Genomic DNA, 27,606 nt, shown 5'->3' on the forward strand with positions numbered 1-27,606 from the left:
AATATCAGAAACACCAAACTTGAGTTATTAAAAGTTATAATATCTGTACATGGTCTTTCAGTGGATATTCTGAGACTTCATTGTACCGGACACTGTCATGGGGCCTACATTATCTTCTACCCCAATTATAATAATAATCTGTTATTTGAATCTAATGTGGTTCATTGAATAAATGACAACACCAGTCCATATTACTCTTTCAGTTGTTGTTAGGTGTAAGTTACTGTACTGCTCTACTTTACTGTGAAAGTTTACTGGTAATCTACTGATGTCTCATGCATTTAAGCCCTCATAAATACCAACAAACTCTGTCAATTCCATCACACAAAGTTTGGACATATTAGTTTAATGCCAAACCAGCTGTACTGCACGGTTGGTCATTCAGTACTTTACAGTAGTCTTATGCTTCTCTTGGAAGGTATGGTTGCCTGCAACACATACAGGTGGGAGGATAGGACATGCAATATGGCCTTGCTGAGTTACATTACCATATATTGTTGTCATGGCTTATTACATGTCTCGGATTGGGACATTATATATGCGTCCAGTGGTCACATCAGTCGTAATGTACGCACTTTATTTTGTGCAGTGGTTGTGTTAAAGGTTTTTGAAATGCCTCCGTACATGCAGACTGTCAGCGAAGGTGGTAGCTGTACTTGCTAAATCATGAATTCTGGCTCTTGCCTCTGGTCTCAATATTCTGAGTCTGTACGGTAGAATATTTTTATTTGTGCACTTATACGGTGATCAGGTAACTTCCATTTTCTTATTGTGCCATTACACTGGTCGACGTAAAGTCCTCATTTTAATCACTGGAGGTAAAATTATACTTTTCTAGACTAAGCTTTCATGTAGATTACTTATTTTAAATTATTAAATACATTAAGTTATTGGAGATACACATACATTTAAATGTGATTAATGCAACAATACACTTACTTCACACACAAAAACATGCATATTATTAATTATGACAATCTAAAACATATAGATTAGTGAATGGAAGGCTAGTCGTGCTTAGCAGATACAGCAATTGACTTTCATGCTCTTTTCCTGAGTCATTGTGATATAACATCCAACAGTAATTTGACATCATGAAATAATTCCAGAAGCCTTGGTAGCATTTTTCCATTGACTTTGTCTTAGTGAAACCTTTCACCCATCTTGTCACTGACATCGCCAAGGTTGACTGGGAAGAAATCTAAATGGGAATGTAGGAAAATAAGTTAAGTGACATATGGCACCCCATTTCTTTATACATATCCAGCAATTCCGGAACTCCTCATCTACATTGAGGAGACTTTCGTCTTCCGTAAGAAGATCATACACAGCCACGTGAAGCTTTTCCAACTTTCACTTCATTCTCATTCACGTTTTTGATCCCACAATAGAGCCCTGATGTGTGGGTTCATAAGATGCCTTCTTGTAGTTAGCTATTTGCTTTACGTCGCACCTTCACAGATAGGTCTTATGGTGACGATGGGATAGGAAAGGCCTAGGAAGGGAAGGAAACGGCCGTGGCCTTAATTAAGGTACAACCCCAGCATTTTCCTGGTGTGAAAATGGGAAACCATGGAAAACCATCTTCAGGGCTGCCGACAGTGGGATTCGAACCCACTATCTCTCGGATGCAAGCTCACAACTGCGCGCTCCTGACCGCACGGCCAACTCGCCCGGTCTTGTAGTTAGCAGCTGACATACAGCAAAATGTTTCACTCAGATACCAAAATCCGCTTTAATGTCTTCTCTCAAGTGTCTCTATAAAGGTTTTTGCTATGCCAAGCTTTATATGATACGGAGAGGTGGAAGCAGTAATATTTTTTTTATCAACTAGTGGGACTTGTTGGATGGTTTCTTCTCCTGGGTTGTAAGAGCTTCTAGATTTCTACTATCTTTTGACATGTTCTTCACTTCTATTTCGCTTGTCCCATAGGTAAAGGAAGCGGAGACATTGTAAATCCTCCCTGTATACCCATCAACACAGATATGCTGCTGGTGGAGATTGTATTGGAATGATTAAATGAACAGGTGAGCAATGGCACAGAAGGATTTAAATTGCCTTTGCGTAGAAGAGCAGCCTTCAAACTTCACTGGGATTAGTCAATAAACAGCCTTTATTCTGATACAATATATTGTTGTTTTAATTCCTCAGAGAGACCAGGCACATCAGTGAAGAAGACCATTGGAATATCCAAAGAAAATAATTTTTCTAAAGGCTTTGTTCACTTTCTGTAATGGCAGATTGACATAGTCTTCGTTACGATGTTTCTCCTTAAGCCTGGAAGCTAGAAGATCAACTTTGTCTTTAGGGAGTGAAATATCTCTAATGAGATTGTTCAATTCAAGTTGGGTAAATCGCTGTGGTTCAGGAATAGACACCTCAGGAACATATTCAGGACCAGAAGCACAATCAGATTTTCCACCTACAAAAGTCACATTCCATTTTCTGAAAAATGTCAGTTACATGGATGTTTTGGAATTGGTAACTGTTGTTGTGCAGGACTGGTGTCATTGCAAATTCCATATTTGGGTATATACAGGGTCTTTCATAAAGAATGAACCGATTTCATCAAGCTATATTTTCCAACAGTCAGTAGTACAAGATTAAACCTAAGACACATGTGTTTGGCTGATGTTCAAGTTTAGTCCTACAAGTGTTCAATATGACCCCCGCCAGCAGTACAGACCACGTCAAGGTGATAGGACAGTTCCTCCCAAATGCATTGCAGCATATCACGATCCACTGAGTTGATCACACGTGTTATCCGCTCTTGAAGGTCATCCAGTATAGTGGGTAGTGGCGGATTATAAACTTTGTCCTTGATGTATCCCCACAGGAAGAAGTCGCAAGGAGTGAGGTCTGGGGATCTGGGAGGCCATGCGAGTACACGATCTGTAGCAGTGTGTCGACCAATCCACCGTTGAGACACTTTCATTCAGAAATGCTCGCACTGGTAAGCTCCAATGGGGTGGGGCTCCATCTTGTTGGAAAATGAAGTCACATGAGTGTGTTTGCAGCAAAGGGAAGAGCCAGGTCCATAACATTGCAATATAGCTTTGTCCCTTGACAGTGTTGGTGTTGAAGAAGAACGGGCCATAAACCCTGACGTTACTGACTGCACAGAAAACATTTACCTTGGGAGAATTCCGTTCGTGTTCGATTGTAGCATGTGGGTGTTCGGTTCCCCAAATCCGAACATTGTGACGATTGACACAGCCATTGATATGGAAGGTTGCTTCATCATTAAAAATGAGGTGCGAAAAGGTGTGGTCATCATCATTTTCCATGTTCAGCATTGCAGCACAGAATTCTATCCATTGTCCCTTGTCAACATGTCTCAGTGCCTGAACCAGCTGAAGTCTGTATGGTTTCATGTGTAGGCGTCTACAGGACACGCCAGATACTGGTACTGCTCACCCGAAGCTGACGGCGACCTTGAAATATTGATTTCCGGGGGCTCCGAGTAAATGCCTCTTGGATTCTCCTCACATTTTCTTCTGACCATGCAGTTCGCGGTCGACCAGGGCTTTTTCCCTTACACAAACATCCTGTTTCCTGGAACTGTTGGAACCACCATTGGATGTTCTTGGGAGAGGGCCTGTACGTGTCGTCGTTAAATCCCCTACGGAAGTCGTGTTGCACCGTGACGACAGACCCGGCCCGTGCAAATGCAACAACACAGAGCGCTTTGTGCTGAGGTGTTGGCATTGTTAGACTCACGCGGCAATTGAGTGACCTCACTGCTGTGCAGGTTGAATGGAGTCAGGGGGAGGGGAGGAAGGTGCGGAGCACTATACTGAATACTAATAGAAATGTGTGGCCACGCCCTTTATAACTATATGTGACTCGTTCCACTGCGTGGCTTGAGTACAGGGCAATAAGCCTTCTAAATAGGTTCATTCTTTATGAAAGACCCTGTAATTTTGTTTGTTTTTTGCTGAGAAAACCTTAATATTTACAAAGCCAAAATAATAATGATCAGTGTGGTTTTCTTCAGTTCTATCCAAATGGCATTGTCATATTCTTCCTTTTGTATCCAGTCCCTGGGGTCCGATGACCTTAGATGTTAGGCCCCTTTAAACAACAAGCAGCAAGTATCCAGTCCCTTAAGCCCGTTGAACAAGTTTTATTTACAATATGCGGTGCCCACCCTTTACCTTGATCACTAAGGGAATTGCCAAAATACTATCGATACAATTTCTGAAGGTCCGACTCGTTGGCTGAACGGTCAGCGTCCTGGCCTTCGGTTCAGAGGGTCCCGGGTTCGATTCCCGGCCGGGTCGGGGATTTTAACCTTAATTGGTTAATTCCAATGGCACGGGGGCTGGGTGTCTGTGTTGTCTTCATCATCATTTCATCCTCATCACGACGCGCAGGTCGCCTATGGGTGTCAAATAGAAAGACCTGCATCTGGTGAGCCGAACCCGTCCTGGGATATCCCGGCACTAAAAGCCATACGACATTTCATTTCATTTCTGAAGAAGTAGTGATTTTGGAGTGAAGGAACCTCATATGCAGCAGAAGTTCTTGGGATGATTTAGACATTTTCAGGACATAAGTGATTTATCGTAATCTATGTATTGACGAACTACACAATTAGAAATAGGAAAGGGCTTCCACCTATCAATACTTATTTATTGCACTTATGCTACAGTACCGGTTTTGACCCCCTACATAGGGTCATCTTCAGCTAAACAATACATTCACGTATAGATCATGAAGCTATGTTTAAGATTACATTGTCTGGGGAATGCCATATGATAACAAGTATTTGGTCACGTCCAAATGGGGCATGTCAAAACAGGAACTGACGTGTATGTCACTATGTGTGACAATGCAATTGTATGTCTATAACGATATGCTTTAGGTCTTAACATTAGTTTATAAAACACTATCTCCACTTAAAACTAACTTATAAGTATATAAGATAGAAACAATATATTGAACCCTTTAGGTCCATATAGAGGGATACCTACCTTTCTTACCTATCAGCAAAGCTCATGAGATCTGTCTCTTGGGTCGTATCGGGTTCTTCGTCACTTGCTGAGGTAAAGGTAGGGTTGAGTAATTCTAATCTATCTACTGGAATGAAAGGTCTGTTTAAAAGATTCCTATTTATTCAGGAAAATTCTGAAGCAATCTGATATGTCAATGGTATCATAGAAGTCAACTGTGTCCACTGGACACCACAATCATTTTAACATAATGGTCAGAACACTGGTGTGAGACTTTAACGTAACTGCCTGATGGGCATTCTTACTAGAAACCATTGTCTCAATTATTAATCATTTAATAAAGGAAAGTCTGGAAATCCTTAAATTCGGCTTCCATGTGAGACCACATGTACCATCATAGTGATTCGTTATGGTCCAGCCCTCGTAACACGAACTCTGGACTCTGGGTATAATTAAGGCCGTGACCTGCATCTATGTCATGGACCGACATCTAATCTTCTAAGTTACTTTAAAGTCATTGTGGATGATGACCGCAAGGAAATGATGCTACAATGGCATATGGCCCTAATCTAAGTCACTGAGGTTGATGACCCCCTGACCATCCAAGTTTCTAGGCTGAAGGCTAAACACAATTAAGTTACATCAGTTGATGACCAAAGTTCCACTTTACTATCCCCAGCACATTCACTGCTCAATCAATCAAAGTTCAATAATTACAACAATAGCAATGCTCACAAACTTTGTGGCAGTAAAATCCATTTCCTTCGGATATGTCCCTTTAATCGTTACTTTATTTTTTAATATTCCCCAGAAAACAAACTAAAATTTCCAGAATGCATCTCCAAGTTATTCGCTTGATTAAAGTTATTTCAAAATGCGGTTTCACTGAATTTAATAATTAAATAAATTTAAATAATTTGACGAAATGTTAACGAACAACAAATTTTATCTCCGCGGACTCTGGTTTCTTCACAAATTCCTACGCAGCTGTGATGTGAATTCAATCTTGTGATATTTATCTGGTTGGAAAAGAATTGTTACATAATTCATGTCCAGTTATATATATCTTGTCTCATTATTACACACTTTAAAATCTAATCTAGTTCTAACCGTTATTAACACTTGGATATCCTATGAATCTACGTACAAACCAAACAACTCGCCATATAATTACGATGTCATCTCTCGTCATTACCATTTATGAATTTTGCACACCCCTCACAGACAAACCGATCATCACAACCATCGCTCTATATTTTGGACAACCCTGAATTTGGTTACTCTGTTCCTTATACTCAAAGTTCGTGATTTCAAATGTTCATTACGTCCCCAATTACAGTATTTCACAATACTCGGATCATTACCGGCTATGAATTTCAACTAAATCCAGCATTTTAACGTTTTCCCTGGCCGAGAATACAGTACAATCTCAATTCCACGCCTGTCCCGTTATCACAGCTGAGGCCTCTCACCCCCAAGTTCGCTTGGCAGTAACGTGAAACACCTGGTTTATTCACAGTTGACTGGCTTCTCAAAATGCTCTCTTTAAACTCTGCCGACATAATTAAACAAATACGATATTCTAACCAACAAAATGCTCAGATTATGCTTCAAGATGTCCACACTAATTATACGCGTCGCCAATTAATACCGCTATGGATTTCTATGAATTTCTTTCCATTCCCAACATTATAAAATATACCTCGGGCTATCGTGTCCCGGCTTCAATGACAGGACTCTAACCTGATTCGCACATCTCATCTCAACTCATATAAAACATTCCTCGGGCTTCCATGTCCCGGCTTCAATGACAGGTCCAACCTGATTCACAAATCTCATATCAACAAACTAACCTCTTTTTCCCAGCTTCTCAATTATCATCGACAAAGAACTGGAATAAAATCCTCACTAGAAATCTCGACGTCTAATATCGCACAATGCATTAATCATGAATAACTTCGCATAAATGATATCGTATTTATTAACTTGATTTTTACGAGAAATGACTGAAACATTCTACTAGATCTTTTTATTGTCAGTCAGACACAGTTTAAAATGGGCATAGAAAAACGTTTCTCTCCGTGACCAAATTCAACACCCTAGGTTCTCACCCGACACCGTGCTTCCACTCGATTGAAAATGAGTGACCATGGATTATTATTATTAACGTCAAATTGCAGACAGAAAAATTTTACGTCGAATGAACATCTTAATTTGGCATCACAAAATATAGGCAGTACACTTCACACGGATGACGATCTACATTGGACGTGATATCACTTCGAAACCCTATTCAATAACTTTTTACAACATTATACGGCACTCGCAAGACTTCAAAAATTTATCCAAGTGGGAAATAAAACAAATGACTCTTTTAGTCGTATTCTCACATTTATAAAACTTAGTAGGGATGACCACTGCGTCGTATATCCCCATTGAAATACACTTTTAGAGATCATGAGACAAGATATAAGAGGTAGTAAGATGGAAAGTCGCCTACCTCATGTAGTCATAGGGCTCACCTGCGACCCTGGCATTTTATTTAGCCATTTTTACACTCATGGCTGTACATATCATTATGTTTCTTCAGGTTTCCTGGAATAAAGCATAAAAAAAAAAGAAAATACCCTTCACTTGTTTGCTGAGCGCACACGATGGATTATAATTATTTCCGCACACGAATTACTTAATCACATTAGAATTTATTCAGTACTTTGACCGTCCTATCTGGTACAATTATTTCACTCAAGAAAACTATCTCCTCATGGAGTCAAGACCTAGCCGCAATGGCTAAAATCTGCAGTTGAACTCGGTCCACTTTCGTTGTTTGATTTCGCAGAGCAGCTCAACAATTTTTCGTCCGCTTTGTATCACAAATGCCGGAGAAGGAGACTTCGTCATGGCGTCCCTTTATATTTATAGCAGTTACCCCCTCTCTTCGGATATCTCCCTTTGCTGCCAAGAAAATTTCTATAAATTTTCTGACTTACCTAAACTGTAATTTCAAGAGTTTTGAAAGTGACTACATGCTTGCTACATTTCTGGCGGTAGTGTTCATGGACATTTAAAACTTTTACGGGTTCGATTTGTGAGATGATTGACCCCCTTTGATAGGCACTATATTTTTTTGACTTGGCTTGGTTCACGCCATGTACACGCGTTTTGAAATAGTTCACAAAAATGACTTGAGATTCTTCCGCCGTTGACACGTGTGGCTGACGTCACGTACCCCAGAGCGTGGGACCGAAGGTAATCACCCCCTCGTCACGTGTCAAATCCATGCTATCAAGAATCCAACTTTTAAATGATTGTCGATTTATGCATAATGTTCTTAGGGCACAAAGGTCATGGGCTCAATATGTAGGAACACTTCTTGCACAAGAACGTTTGTGTCTTGCGTGTTATTCAGTTCATCGGTTCACTTCTGTGTTCAAGTCTTATTTTCGTAGTTGTACACTTGGTGGATGTTTTTGGAGCTTGAATGATATGATTTGCTTGTAAAATTATCACATCATATGTATAAAAGATTTCACTTAAAATTCATTGTTGACCAATGGTATTATTTGTGTCCCTGAAAAGGGCCATTGGGTGGTCCTCTCAGTAAGAGTTTGTACCACTGTTGTGCATAACCTCTTACAGGAGTTTGGCCATGGAATCGATTAGGGCAGAAGCATGCGTAGTGCTGTCGCCTGCCACCTCATCCCAGGCTGCACTAACAACGCCCCAGAGAGTGTCACTCGTAATTGGCATGGGATCAGGCCAGGTCTCCACCGTTACTCTCTTCATCTCGGCCCACACATTCTCAATAGGATTAAGGTCTGCCCCACATGGAGACCAGTTGATCACCTCCAACCTGACTTTGCCTTGCCAACCATTTATGAACTACTCGGGACGCGTGAATCGGAGGCAGGTCCTGCTGAAATTGTATAACAACTTTGGGATGAAGTACCCACACGAAAGGGGCCATAATATTCTCTAAAATGTGCACATATTGCCCGGTGGCGAGATGTTGCATGATTCTGTGCAACATTCCTATCCTGTGAGAACTCTTCCAACCCGAACACACACACAGCCAGGACGCCGATACTCAGCCACATATGCTGGATTGTGTCGAGTGTTGAAAGGATGAAACTCTCGTACCAGTCAATCGATCACCAAGAAAAACTTGCTCTCATCAGAAAATTACATTTGACCATTCACGTAGCAGGTTGTCCTCGGCAAATTCAAGGTGCTCTGCTCATCAGTGAGCTTTTGTTTCTGAACTGCTCACCTGGATTGTGACTCTGCCTCATTCAGGCGTCTGAAGGCCACCCTGAAGCTGCCGGGAAAACACGTTGCCTAGCATAGCTGTACGGCATTCATGAACAGGGTCAAAGGGGCCTCAGTGATCAAGCATTCGTTCTGTTTCTGGTTCGAGACCAGCCACCAACCGGAGCCAGCACGTTGCTTACGTCTCCCGATTCTCAAAAGACATCTTATCTAATGCGTTGCCATACTCTAAGGGATACTGTAGCATCGTCAGCCTCTGTTGTTGTTAGATATCCTTGTTCAACTAGAGTAACTACTCACTCACGGATATAAAGTCTTCGGTGTGCGATAGTGTTATGGTGCATAACCTACTTGTATGTAATAAGTGTGGTGGGAGTATCCTGCAATATGATTGGTCTGCCCGTTGTTGCTGCCGGCAGAGTGAGAAAGAAACATCCCAAGCAGATTCGAACCAGCCACTTTCCCAATGTGAACCTGAGTCCATACCCACTGGGCTATGGCACTTCACGAACAGGCACACATAACACACCTATTAGTCTTCCTACTACCTTGCTTGTATTTAAGGGAGTTTACAGGAAATGGTACTATCTAGTTGCTTCCCACACTCCAGTTATGATGGCAACTTCTAGATGCAAAATGTTTCGTTACTCCTGAGTATCAAACTAGGAACCATAACATGGATGCATGTGACGATACTTGTGACTGTACACTTGGACTTCGAATTTTTCAGCATTCTTACTTTCTGTTTCGGCAAGTGTACCTTACTATTTTAAGAGAATATATTGCACGACAAATTTAGAGGAGCATTTATCTTAGTGGAAATGTATAACAAGCACTGAATGTTTTAACACAGGGGGTTATTTTTTGGTTTAAAGTCGCAGTGACACATGAAAGGCTTTCGATGATGTAAGATTGGGAAAGGGCTGCAAGTAAGAAGGTAGCAGCCGTGGCCTTAATTAAGGTACAGCCTCAGCTTTTGCATGGTGTGAGAATGGGAAACTACTGAACACCATATTCTGGGCTGCCATGGTGGGATTCTGAACCATTTCCCCAATGCATGCTCGCAGCTATGGTACGCAAACTTTGTACTTAACTCGCTCGGTTTTCACAATTGTTCCTAACCACTTGCTCGTACCAGAATTTTTCACTTTTGTATACCTTCTTGAGCAATTTATGTACATATGGGCATGTAGCTTCCCTGTGTTTGTGGTTTTATAGCTTCCACCAACTCCCATTTAATTTTTTTTAAACTGCTCTTGGAGATGTTTTCCTTTACTAAAGTAATCTGTTGATCGCTTCAGTTTTTTTTAAAACATTGCTTGATTTGAAATATCTTAACTATTGTCTGTTTATTTGTGACATATGCTTTTCAAGTTTTGTGTGCAGCTGCTATAATGAGATTTCCTTCTGTGTTAGGATCATGCACGGCAATTTTTCACACTTGCCAGTGGTGCAGAAGAAGGAGAACTTACACCAGAACTAGTCATGCTGATGAAACGATTATGGCAAGACGCAGGAGTACAACTTTGTTTTGCCCGTTCCCGCGAGTATCAGCTGAATGATTCTGCTGCCTATTATCTTAATTCTCTGGACCGGATCTCTCTTCCTAATTATGTACCAACTCAACAGGATGTTCTACGAACTCGTGTGAAGACTACAGGGATTGTTGAGACACACTTCACTTTTAAGGACTTTAATTTTAAGTGAGTAATTCTGTAATTTTTAAAAAATTATCATAAGCGTATTCTGTATTAATGCTCTAGAATTAGATGTTACTGATTTTGTTGAAAAGGCAATAATGATAATTTAGTAATAACTATTGAATAGAATATGTTGTTTGAAGAAGTATTGTGGCTGGTGTTTGCTTGTAATCTCCACAATGGTATGACCATGCGCCGTTCGCTAATGATCATCCCATGTTCAAAGTCGGTTAACTTGCGACGTGTTGCCATCTTCATGACTGGTGTCTGTGACAGACTGCTCAGCTAGCCGTAAATCTCAGGGCATAAATTCCCTACTATACAACAGGATTTATACATCTTAAAAAGAATCGCGAAAGGTAAACTCATGACAAGAGTATGAAAACAAATTCATATTTCTTGACCAGCAGTTCAATAATGATAGGTACTTAAACGATGTCATTGATATAAAAAGTCCCTTATATGAACAGATTGCAGTACTTTTACAAAAATCAATTCCCCTCACTAGTAAATTTTTCAAAATTTTCGACCTTAACCCATTCACTGCCAAACCCTTATATATACGTTGCAGTGTGTATTTCACCGATCGCAGAAATGAATGCGATATAGTGTCATACATTGTGATTCCATGGAATGCTCCATGAATTTCTGTACGGCAGATATACCACTCCATTTCGCGTCTTTTGAAAGCAATCTGGTATTATTTCAACTTCGTTGGAGTGGAACATCTCCCGCTAACGTGTAGCTATCCTGGCGTCTTGAAGTATACATTCATCTCTTGTTGACGAAGAAATTTAATGTTTCCTCATAAATAGTGATTTTGGAGAGCCATGTTTCGATAATGAATATGGAGAATATCAAATTGGCGATATTGAACTACAAGAAAGTGCGAGACAAAGTAGTAATGATGAATCTCATGTGAAATTGCCATCCCTTCCTCAGATAAATTATTTTTTCCCCCAAATGTAAATGATTTTGATAATACCAGTTCTTGGATCACAATTTTATATTTCAGTAACAGTATCACTGAGCGGAGTAGCCACACATATTAACATGCTATGGCTATGGAGACAAGCTGTACACTCGGCAGGCGAGTGGCTTCGAACCTCACCGTCAGCTGTCCGGAGGATGGGTTTCTTTGTGGTTTCCCTTTTGCACTCCCAAGCAAATGTCTGGAGAGTTCCTATTCTTAAACCACAGCTTACTCCTTCCACTTCCTACCGAGCTCAATAGCGGCAGTCGCTTAAGTGCGGCCAGTATCCAGTATTCGGGAGATAGTAGGTTCGAACCCCACTGTCGGCAGCCCTGAAAATGGTTTTCCGTGGTTTCCCATTTTTTACACCAGGCAAATGCTGGGGCTGTACCTTAATGAAGGCCACGGCCGCTTCCTTCCCACTCCTATCCCTTTCCTGTCCCATCGTCGCCGTAAGACCTATCTGTGTAGGTGTGACGTAAAACAACTAGCCTTCCACTTCCTTACCCAGTATCATTCACCATCATTCATTACATATTTATTATTTTTTCAACTGAGATTTGCATCAGGAAGGGCATCTGGCCGTAAAAATATGGTTTAAAATATAATCGCACTTCATCCTCGACCCCGTATTGGACTGCGGGGCTACGGGGACGATATGCATTCCATAAATCATATCAGTAAATATGTATCTGTAAAAGTGCTACTTCCTTTTAAAAAACCCGGCCCATCAAAACTCGGCAGTGAAAAGGTTAAATCAGCAAGCTTTCCCACAATTCCTATTTCCTATTTTTCCCCTACCACTAGCAGCTCCCCTTCAAACAACTACCTCCAACAGGATCTCACCGCTACAACATGCGCAATATTACACTCTCCTCTTTCCCTCCCACCTCTAGCAGCTCCCCTTCAAGCACAACAAGCAAGCCCTTAGCCACACCTTTGCGAGTGCAACTCCCTCCAACGGGATCATACAACAATAACGCGCAGTAAGAGCTCGAAAGTTGCAAACAGCCTATAGATCATAATACAAGAAGTTAATCTCGCTGAAAGCCAAGAGGTAAGTGCGCACGTTCTCCACGTAAATTTTAATAGTAAGCCCCCTTTTTTTCTAATGTTAACATCACACTTCTGGTTCTAATTTAAAGACTTCACCTTTGAATCAACGTCAACATACTCAGCCACACACAACTCTAGCATCGCCTCTTTCGACCAGCATGTCAACAAAACCTACAATTCGTATTAATGCCAAAATATCACATCAAATGAGATGGTCCAAAGGAGTCCAACATGAATTTTAAATATCAACTAGGAGCTACCAGCTGACACATCATTATTAAAGTGAAATAGATTATACCGTATGTTAATGACATTTATCTTACTTTATAAACAAAAGTTCATTCTTCAGTCACATGACTACCATTCAATGATATGTTAAATTGTTAAAGTTTATCATCACGTTTTCAAAATACAACATTTGATTTGATAATTCGGAATGTTTCTCTGTTTTAAACCACTTGTTAATCAAGATTACTACGTATTAACTTTAATCACTAGTTCATAATCAACTGTTGCATTATTCAGTTTACTCATAGTTATAAGCCTTTTAAAGCTGCCAATGTAATGGTTTTTTTTTTACCACAGGTTAATTTCTTATTCAAGACCTTTCAAGGTTCTTTATAATATAGTCTTATTTTAGCATTAGGTCATAAGTCAATCAGGTGCCTGATTTTATTTTAAGGTCAAATCATGGCTGATGCCTACAACATTAAGGCGAAACATGTACCATATTGTAAATAATATGTCAATGAACAATTCATCAACGACAAGATCCTAATTGTCTGTATTTAATGTATTGATTAGGTGGTTAAAATAATAAAATAACTTATTGTTATTATATAAGTCAAAATTTTTTTCACTGTGCAAAATGAAAGTTAAAACTATTCTAGGCTATATTACATTTGTATTTACACAACACTAAAGGTGAATACAGTAGTTACCTTACAGAGGCTTCAGGAAGGATTTCAAAGTCTCTTTGTTCAGTCTTGTGCTGGCAATGGTGTTCCTTATTACAAAATTCCCCACTCGCTGGATAGCCACCAAATCGTCTAGTGATGTGTCATTTACTGCATAAAATGTTTTTAAAACATCTAAAGCATTCACGATTGCAGACTTTGTTGGTACATCTGTGATGTACCCGTCCTTCTCACTCTTGTCGGATTAACCATGTGAGTTAGTAGGCTTACAGAGTTCAAGAATTTCACTCTCATTCAGATCCCTACACACATGCACACCTTCTTCAGCTATTACATAATCGTCAAATTGACGGGTGACTTCCAGCGGAGAAGAGACACGATTCCAGCTATCTGGCACTTCAAGGTGAGGAAGTTCCTCCTCAATAATTTTGCTTTCTCTTTCATTTCATCGGAAGCCAGCGTATCTGAAATACAGAAATTGCAGCAGGAGATATGGTTTCCCACGACATTGCGATATCTCGGATAGCTTCCAGTACATTCCATTTCTGTACTCGTTTTACCTCTAGCCTACGCATCAATGAGTTGACCGGTATGTTACGAAAGCGGTGTTTAAGGGGTTTAAATATTCCCTGATCAAGTGGTTGTAGCATTCTGGTACAATTTGGTGGTATGAATACCAATTCAGTATTCCCTAGCTCAACATAACATAGGTCTATAAAAAGAACTACTTTTCTGTTCTTCGATCCCATTCTCCAATCAAATGCTTGAATCCACTTCTTAAAAACCACCCATGTCATCCATGCTTTCGTGTTCGCTTCATACATGCATAGAAAATTACGCACACCTTTAAATGCTCGCGGGTTGGCTGACTTGCTGATAATATCCGGTTTTAGTTTATTACTACCATCCATGTTGCAGCACAAGAGAACGGTTAGTCGTCCTTTGCTGCGTTTCCACCTTTGCATGGGTCACCCTTCACCGCAAGAGTCCTTTGGGTAATAAATTATGGAAAAGTGCAGATTCATCAGCGTTGTAGGAATCTTTGGGCTCGTACCTTTTAAGAATTTCACGGGGAATTGGAAGCCAGTCACTGACGGCTTTTTCGTGTTCACTTCCCGATTCACCTTTTATTGTGTGAAGCGAAATGCCATGTCTGGCTTTGAAGTGGTTTAACCATCCGTCGCTACACTGGAAGTCTGAAATATTTAGTCTGAGAGCTAAATCTTGTGCCTTAGATTTGAACACGGGCCCTGAATAGGAACTCCTGCAGCTTGTTTCTGGGTAAACCATTCAAAATAGGCAGCTTCAAGGTCAGCATGGTCCGCACCACACAGCTTTTTTTACTTCCGCTTGGGATGCTACCTTTTAAAACAGTGTCTTGATTTTTTCTTTATTTTTAAGGATAGTAAATAGTCGAAAATGTTCAGTTATACCGCCTGCCTATTTCACTTTTGCTCACACACATTATTATTTATTATTATTATTATTATTATTATTATTATTATTATTATTATTATTATTATTATTATTATTATTATTATTATTATTATTTATTTTCCACTAATTGTAGTTACAATTTAGGGATGGTGAATGGAGAAAGGGCATAGCCCCATATACACAAAAGTGCCTCCATCACCACTTAAAATTATAATATACAAATATACAATTACATTCTACATGATGTTCTTATATACAGGTAAAATATTTACATAGGCATATTTACATACAGTAATACTCACAAGACCTGTTCAACATTCAAGTCATTCGACACACACACACACACACACACACACACACACACACACACACACACACACACACACACACACACACAGAGAGTCTCTCTCTCTCTCTCTCTCTCTCTCTCTAGAAACCCCACATATATTTTAGCTAGGCCGGCTCACTCATACACATTTACCGTCTCAATCACTCGGGACCCCATAACTTTCATCCAACCTCCCACTCATACTGAACATCCTCACAGTAGATAAATTATGTTTTGTACAGAGGGTTTCGTTATATATACATCCGTTTTACGTCTTTACAGAAATTTTCTGCAGGTAGTTCTTTTATCTGTGGTGGGAGTTCATTCCACAACCGAGCAGAACGACTAAAGAAGCCACTTTGATATGATGCTGTTCTTGCAAATGGAGGGAAAAGGGACACACCTCGACCTCTTTGAGCGGAACGATAGTTCAGCTGTAAGCGGTTGAAAGGGTTTATATGAATGTTACCTGCGAGGGATTTTCTCAGGAAAGTAATATCTATTTGTTTACAGAGGGATGTTATGGAGGGCAGTGACCTGGCTGTATTTAAATGACCGTGTTGAGTAATTAGTCGTTCTGCTCGGCGTTGAACTCTCTCTAGTTTCGCCATGTTCTCCACTGTAGTAGGGTGCCAGGAAGGAAGCCCGTACAACAGTATTGGCCGTACTAATGACAGATAGGCTGTCTGAACGGCTTTCTTCCTGGCTCCCAGTAGAGATCTGCGGATGAATCCCAGGACTCTGTATGCTTTACACCTTATTTCCTCAATATGTTTATTCCATTTTATTTCATTTCCACGTTTTTCACAAGCCTGCGCAATTTCATATTTTGTAGCGAAATCAAACGATTCTAGTTCCACACAGGACATTGTAATGTGTTATGTCACAGCAGAATGAAGTGGGTTTGTTTTATTATGATACTGTTTTCCAAAGGAGCAAAGCCTCCCAAACACAACTTAGAAACAGCCAAAAGTTTGAACTATGCTGTTCACAGAACCAAAAACTGAAGACAAACAGAAATTTATATTAACACTACACAGTACAGTCAGTTTGCTTTTAATGTCACTAATAGGGCCTACACGACTTCTTTGCACATTACAGGAAGAAACTTGATCTTTTAAGTAAACAATAGCACAGTCTGTTCACATCTCACACAAAAAGCAATTTTAGACATGTGCACTAACAAAATCACGACTTATGCAACACAAGAAGTGGTTTTACTCGGCGTATAACAGCAATAAATGAAAGTGTCAGATTCGATCACACCACGAGGAACAACAATTTATGACAGCAATAATAGCACCTCGATAATGAACTCTTCATTGCGACAATGCATTGCCATAACTGGTTGTCCAACCCAACAAATTTATGACATCCGAAAGAACTACCACTTCGCGTGAATTCTTGATACGAACAAGAGTATAATGGTACCAATAAAATCGTTTGCAAGAGACCCACTGGTGCAATTTTTGTCGATCGTTTCATGGAAGGTTTTATAATCTGATTGTGTAAAACGGTCACACTAATATACAAATATTTACCTACTTTAGTTTGTAGAGTATCGAGAGTTTCGTGGACAAAAATAATCTATTGTGTTTTGCTACCTCTTTACACTGAAGAGTATAACTATCGATATTGGAAAATAATCTGCGACCTCTGAAAGAACTATCGCTTTGTGTAAATGCTTGATATGAGCAAGAGTATAATGATGCCAATAAAATCTTTCGCAAGAGTCCCGCTGCTTGTCGATCTTTTCGTGGAAGGTTTTATAATCTGATTGTGTAAAACTATCACAGTAATATACAAATATTTACCGTACTTTAGTTCTTGGAATATCAAGGCTATTATACAGTTTAATATAGGAATTTTGAAGGGACATAACAAACCTGCTGTTACAATGGGGTTCTCAATATATCCCATACTCGCTATAATGGACTTCTGCTGTATTATGCAAGGAATTCTGAAGGAATGTTAATGTATAAGAAAATGTCCTCTAGAATTGAAACTTCATCTTATTGCTACTGTTGACTCTCTTTGAGGTTCTATGACAATTACAGTACCTTGAATAAATTGCCTCATTTGGTGGCTTTCTATTTAATTTATCCATTTAATATAAATATTTAATAAAGCTATACGAATAAAAACATTTTTTCTAAAAAAAATTCTGTTCCTAAAATTAGGGTGCGGGGATTATTCGATGGCAGAGATTATTAGCGTATTTACAGTGTGTATATAGAGGGAGAAAATATAATATACAAGAAAACACGAATGTTGTTTATTTACAGTAGCGTGCAAATTAATCCGAACACAGTCATTGCTAAGACTATTTTTATCTAATTTAGGCAGATGGTACATTTGCACTTTCAAGCTAATTGCATTGTACAGTAGTTGTATGGCAGAATTATTGTTAACATTATTGGGCATTGCTGGATGTATTTTACAACACAGTAATTAGTTTAATGTCTCAAGGTAAGTTGTTGTTATTTGCTTTACGTCACACCCACACAGATATGTCTTATGGCGACGATGGAATTGGAAAGATCTAGGAATGGGAAGGAAGCGGCCGTGGCCTTAATTAAGGTACAGCCCCAGCATTTGCCTGGTGTGAAAATGGGAAACCACGGAAAACCATCTTCAGGGCTGCCAACAGTGGGGCTCGAACCCACTATCTCCCGATTACTGGATACTGGCCGCACTTAAGCGACTGAAGCTATCGAGCTCGGTCAAGGTAAGTTTGTGTAAGTTTTCAGTATTGTGTCGTGTTGTTGTACTGCAAATTGGTAATGGATTCCACCCTGCAGAAACGTTCAAAAATTGTGAAATTAGCTGAGTATACCTCTGTGACACAAAGACAAATTGCTACACAATGTTATGTTGGTGTGGCTATAGTAAATTCAATTTTGAAGCAGTGAAAGAAACCAGATTTTTTTTTTTTTATTGCTGGAGGAAGGTAACTGTGGTTGGAAATGCAAGACTACATCAAAAGAAGACAGTTTACTCATTGGGAAAATTAAAATAAACCCCAGGCTCTCAGCTGTTGGTTGACCTAAACCAAGATTTCAGTCAGAGTGGGTGAAATGTTTACATTAGAGTAGTTTGCTGCAGACTGTTGGAGGCAGGAAGAAGAGCATGCAGACCAGCAAAGAAGCAGCTTCTTACATATGCCATATGCAAAAAGCAATTGATAAGGTCTAAACTACATAAAAACTGGACTGTGGAAGATTGGAAGAAAGTTGTATTTTCAGATGAAAGCCACTTGTGGTCAGAATATTTATGTGCGTAAGAAGCATCAAAGAAAACGTCACTGGCCCATGTTCAATAAGCACCAAAATGTCCTCCAAAAGTGATGTTCTGGGATGTTGTTTGTACAAGAGGCCTTTAGTCCACATTAAGAATATGATGAACAGTAACCAGTACATAAAAATCCTTCACAGGAGGTAATGCCTGAGTTACAGATTCTCACCCCAGATGGTGTAAGTGTTTTTCAACACAATCTTCCACCATGCCACACATTCCAAAAGGTCACCAAATTCTTTGAAGACAAAAACAGTGAAGTGCTCCTTTGGTCCAGCAACTCACCCGATATCTACCCCATTGAAAATTTATGGACCATTTGTAGGAAGAGAATGGCAAAACTGAATAGATCAGCAAAAATGAGCACAATATGTTTGCTTATCAAGGTCACAATGAAGAGATCAAGAATATTTGCAAAAAAAAAAAAAGTTAATTCCATGCCAAAAATGTGTTGGTGCTGTTTTGTAAAACAAAGGAGGTCTCATACATTAGTAATGTGTGAATTTCTATTATTCAGAATTCAGAAATAGTACAAACATTCAAAGGATTCAGAATTTTCAGTGGTTTTTAAATTTATTTTTACAATCTGCTGCACATTGCACCGACACATATAGCTCTTATGGCGACGATGGGATAGGAAAGAAGCAATCGTGGCCTTAATTTACAGCCCCAGCATTTGGATGGTGTGAAAATGGGAGACCGCGGAAAACTCTCTTCAGGGCTGCCTACAGTAGGGTTCGAACTATCTCCCGAATGCAAGCTGATAGCTACGTGACCCAAACCGCACAACAACTTGCTTGACTTTTCAGTAGTTTTACAACTTTTGTCATGAGATCACTTTTCTGTATCTTGTTCAGATTAATTTGCATGCCATGGTACTCCTTTTCTTCTAAATGATGAGAGCTCTTTTTATAATTGGTGTTCACTATCTTCTTTGAACCTTGTCCAAATGCCTCACAATCAGCATGGCCTGCAACTGAATGGTAATAGGTTCAGGTGGCAAATGGAACACTTAGCTAGTTAAGTTTCCTTATGTATTGTATTGTATTTCTTTTTATACTTGTGAAAAGCTTTTTAAACTGTTTAATAGATTTGTTTGTGGTTGGACTGAACATCTTTATTTTCTCAACAATTATGCAAAGAAAGTTATATGTACCATGGTGCGAAACAAAGGGTGCATCATCAGGAATCATGATGAACACTTCCTACTTATCATTTGTCCATATAATTTCAGTACTATGTATGGGTTTTTGTCATCTACAGAAAGATTACTAGGTGCAAAACTTGGATAGACTTCATTTCTCTGTACTAGTTAGACGAAGATACAGGTTAAATTAAAATAAAATTAGGGCAAGCAGTTTTATTAAGACTTTCATAAAAATTTATTAAGCTGAGGAAAATGCTGATATGTACGTAGGAATGCTGAAGTAAGTTAATTGTTCTATACAGGGCTCTTTCCAAACCTTTGTTTAGGGTCTTCTTGTTTTCTAATTAGTGTACATTCTGAGAATTCTAGTTCCCAGGAATGCTACCAGTTACTGCTTATTCAAGAGTTACCAAGCGATTTTCCAGCATATTTGCATCCTTCTGTACATAACTCAGATTGTTGCTGATAAGGTCGATGTCAGGTAGTTCAGTTAAAATTGTCAAGGAAGAGACTTTTCATGTGCTGATTTTTGAGGCAGAAATACTACGGCATTTCAATCGCCCAGTAAACATGAGTATGGAGGAAGAGCATGTTTAGATCTCAAGACAAGGAAAAAAGTAGTGCGAAGGGACTTCCAGTGAGAAAAGCTCCAAAATTAAAGTGTGGGAAAACTCAATTGTGAAGGATAAAAATGACTTTTTAACTGAGTGGGAGGAAAATAGGAGTCGTGGAATGAAAAGAAAGTGGGAGTCCGTTTTCGTAGAAGTGAACATTGTGGTATATGAGTGGTTCAGATGTGTTCAAGACAAGAAACTGTGTGAGTGGGCCAGTGTTACAAGAAAAAGTGCAAGAAATTGCAAATAATCTGAAGGTTCAGGTTAATTGAATAAAGAATTTGTGTGTCACGCTGGATTGTCATTCCCTTTTTGGGAATATTGTAGTAAAGAAAAATGTGCTAAATTTGTACACCCGAAGCTATAATGAATACAAAGGCTGTATAATCGCTTGTAGTATCTCACAAGCAAATATTTAGTTAGAAATTATTTAGAATAATCAAAATAAAGATCTTTAAAGATGTTTAAAGTATGTTTAAAGAGGTTGTTCTTTGCTGTTAAAATGTTTAATTTTTACAACCTTGGTATAGCGGACACCTAAAATAACAGACATTTTTCCATGGAACAGACGGTGTGTGAATTTATGCTTAATACTAAATGTTATCATTAAATTTTTTTAACGCTTGGCAGTGTGTTTTGATGTACCTAGGGAACCATGTGAGTTAAACCTATGGATGATGGTGACCTGTCATGGAAATTATTGCTGTCTTTTTTAACACAACCATATAAGAAAAATTTTAATCATTGAGAACACCTTCATCAATTTACCTCATTACCACATGTACTGAAGAGTCTTGCATGACCATTTTTGGAGATAACTTCTTCTCCAACTTCTTACAAGCTTCATGTGCAATTTGCTTCTCTTGTCTTCTGAACAGGTTTTGTTCAGAGAATTGCAACATTTTTTTGGTTGGAGATCGCTATGAAGGAAGTAAATTAATATCTTCCCAAAGCAAAGCTTTTTCAACGAATATTCCCGTAGGGATGAGTTGTACAAAAAACAAATGAAAATATTACTGGTTTTTTTTGTCCCACTAATTACTTGTATGGTTTTCAAAGACACTAAAGCACCCAAATTTTCTCACTAGAGTTCAGGTACGTGCCAGTAAATCTATCAACACGTGGCTAGTGAATTTGAACTTTTTAAAATACTGCCAGTTTGACCTAGGTTCAAACCCATCAACTTAGACTCAAAAAGCCAACACTACTCTCTGAGCCAATTTGTCTGGCATTGTACAAAACAAAGTTGTGACAGTTGCAAAGGAAACAAAATAGAAAGTACGTTATGAATCATAGATTTTTAACTTTGAAGGTATTTTTTCCAAATACCGACAAAATTCGATGTTTGCTTGGCTGGTCTTGAAAATCCATGTCTCTTAACTTCACAGAACAAACACAACTAACAATGGAACACATCTGTCAGTGCCACCTTTCCTCTGTTCATGGAAGAAGTCATTCTGATTATGGGGGCAGGGAGGGTAGATTACATTTCAGATGCCATTACATTAACTATGCTTGTGGTTTACTGGGTGTTTGTAGTCTCCAAATGTTTGGATCTTAATTCATATGGTTGCATAATATTTCCTTAGTTCAGATCTAATATTATGCATTGCAATATAACCTGCTATAGTTTCCTCAAAATATGAGATTTTACCTAAAATAAAACTTGCATTTACATGAACTTCCCTATTACTGTTATCTCAAATCATTTACATTTTGTCATTTGAGGGATAAACTGATACAAGAAATTCTTTCTTAGATTAAGGGAGTGGCTCCGTTGACATGTATCCATAGGGTACTGTATACCGTATTTGATATTAAACAGTTTACAGAGGTTAGTTGTGATGCAAGTGTGATAAACGAATATAACTTGAAAACAATATTCTCTCGCCCATGGGTAAATAATGCAAGTATCGAGCTCGAATTATTATTATTAATATTGTTGTTGTTGTTGTTGTTATTATTATTATTATTATTATTATTATTATTATTATTATTATTATTATTATTATTACTTATGACGTACATCCACTTATTAGTATCATTATTAATTTATGATTGCATTTTTGTGATATTATGTCATGAAACATTTGCTGTACAGAATGTATTTTGTTGATGTAAGAACCTGTAATTAATATTATATAATATATTATTACCTGTATTAATGATTTGTAATCCACTACAGAATTGTGAAACACACTGTAACATACAGAATGGTACTGGGTAGACAAGAAATCAGTAGAATACTTTGTACATTATATCTGGGCCGTAAGCACTCTAGAATTTACGAGAAAATGTATCTTTCTAGAAGCCTGGCCAGGCACATATATAAAGAGGTGGTCTTGATGGTAGAGACGAGTTATTACTTAGTTTGAGTTATGGCTTAACAGGAGTATACTTGTGACCTCATGCTGTGGTTACTCAGATGTGCTAGTCAGAAATCAGTTGTTTTAAGGTTGTGATTTCCATGTGGCGTGTGCTTAGTGATGGGCAGTTGTTACAATCATGGGTTGTTGATGTGTATATTTTGTTTGTGACAGCAGTGATTAAGGTTATGTGTATGTTTATGTGAAGTTAAGGTGAAATAAATAAGTGTACCAAATGACAGCATTTAGTGTGCATCTTTGTGGGTACACAAGTTGTAATGTAAGGGTAATATTAATGATTTATATATTTAAGTTTTCACTGTCAAGGGTAGAACTAGAAATTTTTGTACACTTTCTCATATATTTATTTTCAGAATGTTTGACGTTGGTGGCCAAAGGTCAGAAAGGAAGAAGTGGATTCACTGTTTTGAAGGTGTTACAGCAATCATCTTCTGTGTAGCATTATCAGGTGAGGGATACATACAGTTATAATGTATTTTCTTTCTCAGAGTACCATATTTACCTGTATAATTAATGCACTTTTCTTTCTTACTAAAAATCTAGGTGAAAAAATCCAGCTGTATAAATTATTTTTTTAATTCTGACTTACAAAATATTTATTTACAAAGAGAGTAAGATAGGTACAATAAATTAATAATCTTGACGATAATGCTCAGTATTGGGTCTGTATTGACTTAATCACAGTAAATAGAGAGATGTGTAATCTGCCTAGTCAATACTGTGTATTAAAATTTATTTACATTTCACACTTTATAATATATAGTAAATGTTGCGAGAAATATGTTAATTCTCTTCAGCTATATAAGTTAAAATTCATATATTACATTAAGATCTAATGAAACAGTGGGGCCCCCGCTAAGAAAACTAAAACTGTAACATCTATATATATAAAATAAGAGTTTTGTCTGTACATTGCTCAGAATTTGAAAAGAATGGTATTTCTGTATCGGTCATGTCCATAGTAGCAAGGAAATGCACTTTTTACTTTTCCATAATTTCTGTATGTATGTATGTATGTATGTATGTATGTACACGCATCACGAGAAAACGGCTGAAGAGAATTTAATGAAAATTGGTATGTGAAGATGGGGGATGAGCCGCTACAATCTAGGCTATAAATCATCTTACTCACGCTGAGTGAAATGGTAGTTTAGGGGAAGGCTTAACATTTAATTCTCAAATATTTATATTATTAGTGGTCCTATCAATAAATACTACATAACCTAAGTTATATAGAATTAAATTTCCGACCATTTATGTCATACACTGTTACCGTACCGGCTTTGATAACACAGATATTCATGAATTTGTATTTTTGTTGCTAAGTCCATATCAACGCTGAGCCACGAGAAAATGGGTTAACAGAATTTAATGAAAGTCGGTATATAGAGTGGGGGAATAAGAAACTACAGACTAAGTTATGAACAATTTTATTCGCCCCGTATGAAATTGTAGTTTAGGGGAAGGCACCCAAAATGTAATTTTTAAATACCTATGTTACTGGTCCTATCAAAAAGTACTACATAACAAACGTTATAGAGATTACAATTTCCGACCATTTATGTTTTATTCAATTTCACCGTACCGACTATGATAAGAGTGGTATTTCAGAGTCGGAAGAAAACTAAATGATAAGGCCTGCAATATTGAAAGCGCATAACATTGATCAACAATCACATTATATTGACCATTGTCTGTGGTGATGTTCTTTGTCTCTTATGCTGCCGCTCAACTAGGATAGATGGGATTACAGCTGCGTACCAAGTATAACAGCCTGGCTGAATACTGGCGGGAAATAGCTGGGGAGTTAGAAAACTTTCTTCTTTAGCATGTCATTCCTCTGGTTCATATATTTTCTGATACCGTTCTGCTGGTACGTAACTCACTGGTTCATCATAGTATTCCAGCTATTCGATCCCTACTCTGACGTGCTGATCTAGAATTACAATTTAGGCATATTCCAAATTATAGCACCACAATTCACTAAGTAACTCAAAATTCAACCCTGAAAAGAGCTGTTTCAAAAAGAGCTTCTTCCTCTTCACTTTTATTAAATTCTAGATTCATTTAATTCAAAATTAGCAATGAAGAGGGTGTTTCTCCTCTGGCTTGGAGGAAAAAATTGCCTCCAAGTCAGATAGATTTTTCCGCCGCCAGTGTAGTGAATTGAGATTTTTTGACTCATTGGGTACTACTAGATTAGTAAAACGGCATAGTTTTTGCCCTGGGACTCTTAACTATTTGACCCCCGCACCCCTCCCCCCCTCCGAAAAAAGGCTAAGAGTTTTCACATGTCACGGCTGTCTGCAGCCTGGTCATTCCAGCTCTAGAACTTTGGGCTGTTAGATCGGCAGCGTAGTATTGTTCGTTAAAAGGAGAAAATGTGTGGTTTTTCATTTGATCGAGTATTTCATGTGAAATTATTGCTTTTACTCGCGCCATTCCTACTGACGTCATTGTAATGACCTGTGTTCATTTCGGTTGGGAAAACCACTAAGACAGTCTTTCTGAGGATGTAAAAAGGAAGATGGAGTGTGAGTATCCACCAATATAATGAAAACTCCCCAACCTGACTGTTAATGTTGTTAGGCAAGCGGGCCTGCCATTACAATGAAAATTCCCTAACACAGTCTTCATATGAGAAAAGACGTTTGGTGATTTATCCTTTGCGTTTCTAGGCTAACAGTACGAGCTATGCAATTTAATACAGTCTTGCTCACAACGTGTTCTCTACCTAACCTACAATTCTGTATACAATGTAGAATTCCGTAGCGAAGCACGGGTACATCAGCTAGTATACAATATAACATATATGAGGGGTCTAAAGCAAAAGGGATATGTGACATGAACTCCAAATTGAGATAAATGTGTTTGAAGTTATGCGACAATAGGAAATCCTGAGTAAACTCTGCAATGTCTGTTTTGTGCTTACAAATTGAGTTATGGTCATATGAAATAGTTTAAAGCAGTTTTGAAATATAAGAAGATATGGTATGGTTCATGGTGTGGGTTACTGTAGTCACGTCCTAGTTTGTGAATCATGGGCAACGGCTGAGTGGCCTAGTAAGTGGTCCTGAGAGTCGGGATACCAGTTGCTATGGAATGGGAGTGGGCATCTCGGACATATTCTGAGTCGTGGTCCTCATTTTGTTCAGGCGGCTGGGACTATACAATTCACCGGTGGTCCATAACCCGTTAGAGGAGAGATCCTCACTTGGATTATGTGCAAGTAGGGTAGCATCCTGCTTCATGAATTTACCGAGCTCAGAACATTTTAAGCAAGCCCATGGGAGTAACGGAGTTTCACTCCCTTTTGACAGGCGAGGGACTCCTTGGAAACAACTTGGCGAATGAAATGAAATTCGATGGGAGCTATCAATATTAATGGGGCTTATGGAAGAAAGGAAGTAGAACTGGCTGAGTCAGCAAAGAGGATGCATCTGGACGTGCTAGGAGTAAGTGATATTCAGGTAAGGAGAGATAACGAGGAAGATATAAGAGATTATAAAGTGTACTTGACGGGTGTTAGAAAGGGAAGGGCAGAGTCCGGGGTAGGGCTGTTTATCAGGAATACCATTGCACGCAACATAGTTTCTGTTAGGCACGAAAATTAGCGAATGATGTGGGTAGATTTGCCAGTTGGAGGATTTAGGACTAGAGTTGCCTCCGTGTATTCATCATGTGAGGGTGCAGATGAGGATGAAGTTGACAAGTTTTATGAAGCATTGAGTGACATCGTGGTCAGGGTCAACAGCAAGGATAGAATAGTGCTAATGGATGATTTCAATGTAAGAGTTGGGAATAGAACTGAAGGATACGAAAGGGTGATTGGTAAATGTGGGGAAGATATGGAAGCTAATGGGAATAGGAAGCGTTTGCTGGACTTCTATGCTAGTATGGGTTTTAGCAGTTACAAATACATTCTTTAAGCATAAGGCTATTCACCGCTACACATGGGAGGCTAGAGGTACCAGATCCATAATAGACTATATCTTAACTGACTTCGAATTCAGGAAATCTGTTAGGAATGTAAGAGTTTTCTGGGGATTTTTCGATGAGACAGACCACTATCTGATCTGTAGTGAACTAAGTATCTCTAGGCCTAGGGTAGAAAAAGTCAAATCTGTCTGCAAACGAATAAGGGTAGAAAATCTCAAGGACGAGGAAATTAGACAGACGTACATGGATATGATTAGTGAGAAATTTCGAACAGTGGACAGTAAGCAGCTTCAGGATGTAGAAAGCGAATGGGTGGCATACTGGATGCTATAGTACAAACAGCAAGGGAATGCCTAGGAACAACTGTGTGTAAAGATGGGAAAAGGCGAACATCTTGGTGGAATGATGGAAGTGAGAGCTGCTTGTAAACGTAAAAAGAAGGCTTATCAGAAATGGCTCCAAACAAGGGCCGAGGCAGACAGGGATTTGTACGTAGATGAAAGAAACAGAACGAAACAAATAGTTGTTGAATCCAAAAAGAAGTCGTGGGAAGATTTTGGTAATAACATGGAAAGGCTAGGTCGAGCAG

The 27,606-nt window shown here is 38.8% G+C and overlaps 1 protein-coding gene across 2 annotated transcripts in view; it reads left to right on the top strand.

The window, feature by feature from the left end:
- Galphai (G protein alpha i subunit) overlaps window positions 1-27,606 on the top strand; it is a 127,121-nt gene that overhangs the window by 57,968 nt on the left and 41,547 nt on the right. For both annotated transcript variants that reach the window (XM_067141084.2, XM_067141085.2), the window contains exons 3-4: window positions 10,642-10,928; window positions 23,432-23,526. In XM_067141084.2, coding sequence (XP_066997185.1) covers window positions 10,642-10,928; window positions 23,432-23,526 — 382 coding nt within the window. The remainder of the gene's footprint in view (window positions 1-10,641; window positions 10,929-23,431; window positions 23,527-27,606) is intronic.

Source organism: Anabrus simplex, chromosome 2 (assembly GCF_040414725.1).
Source record: "Anabrus simplex isolate iqAnaSimp1 chromosome 2, ASM4041472v1, whole genome shotgun sequence".
NCBI classification, from domain to species: domain Eukaryota; kingdom Metazoa; phylum Arthropoda; class Insecta; order Orthoptera; family Tettigoniidae; genus Anabrus; species Anabrus simplex.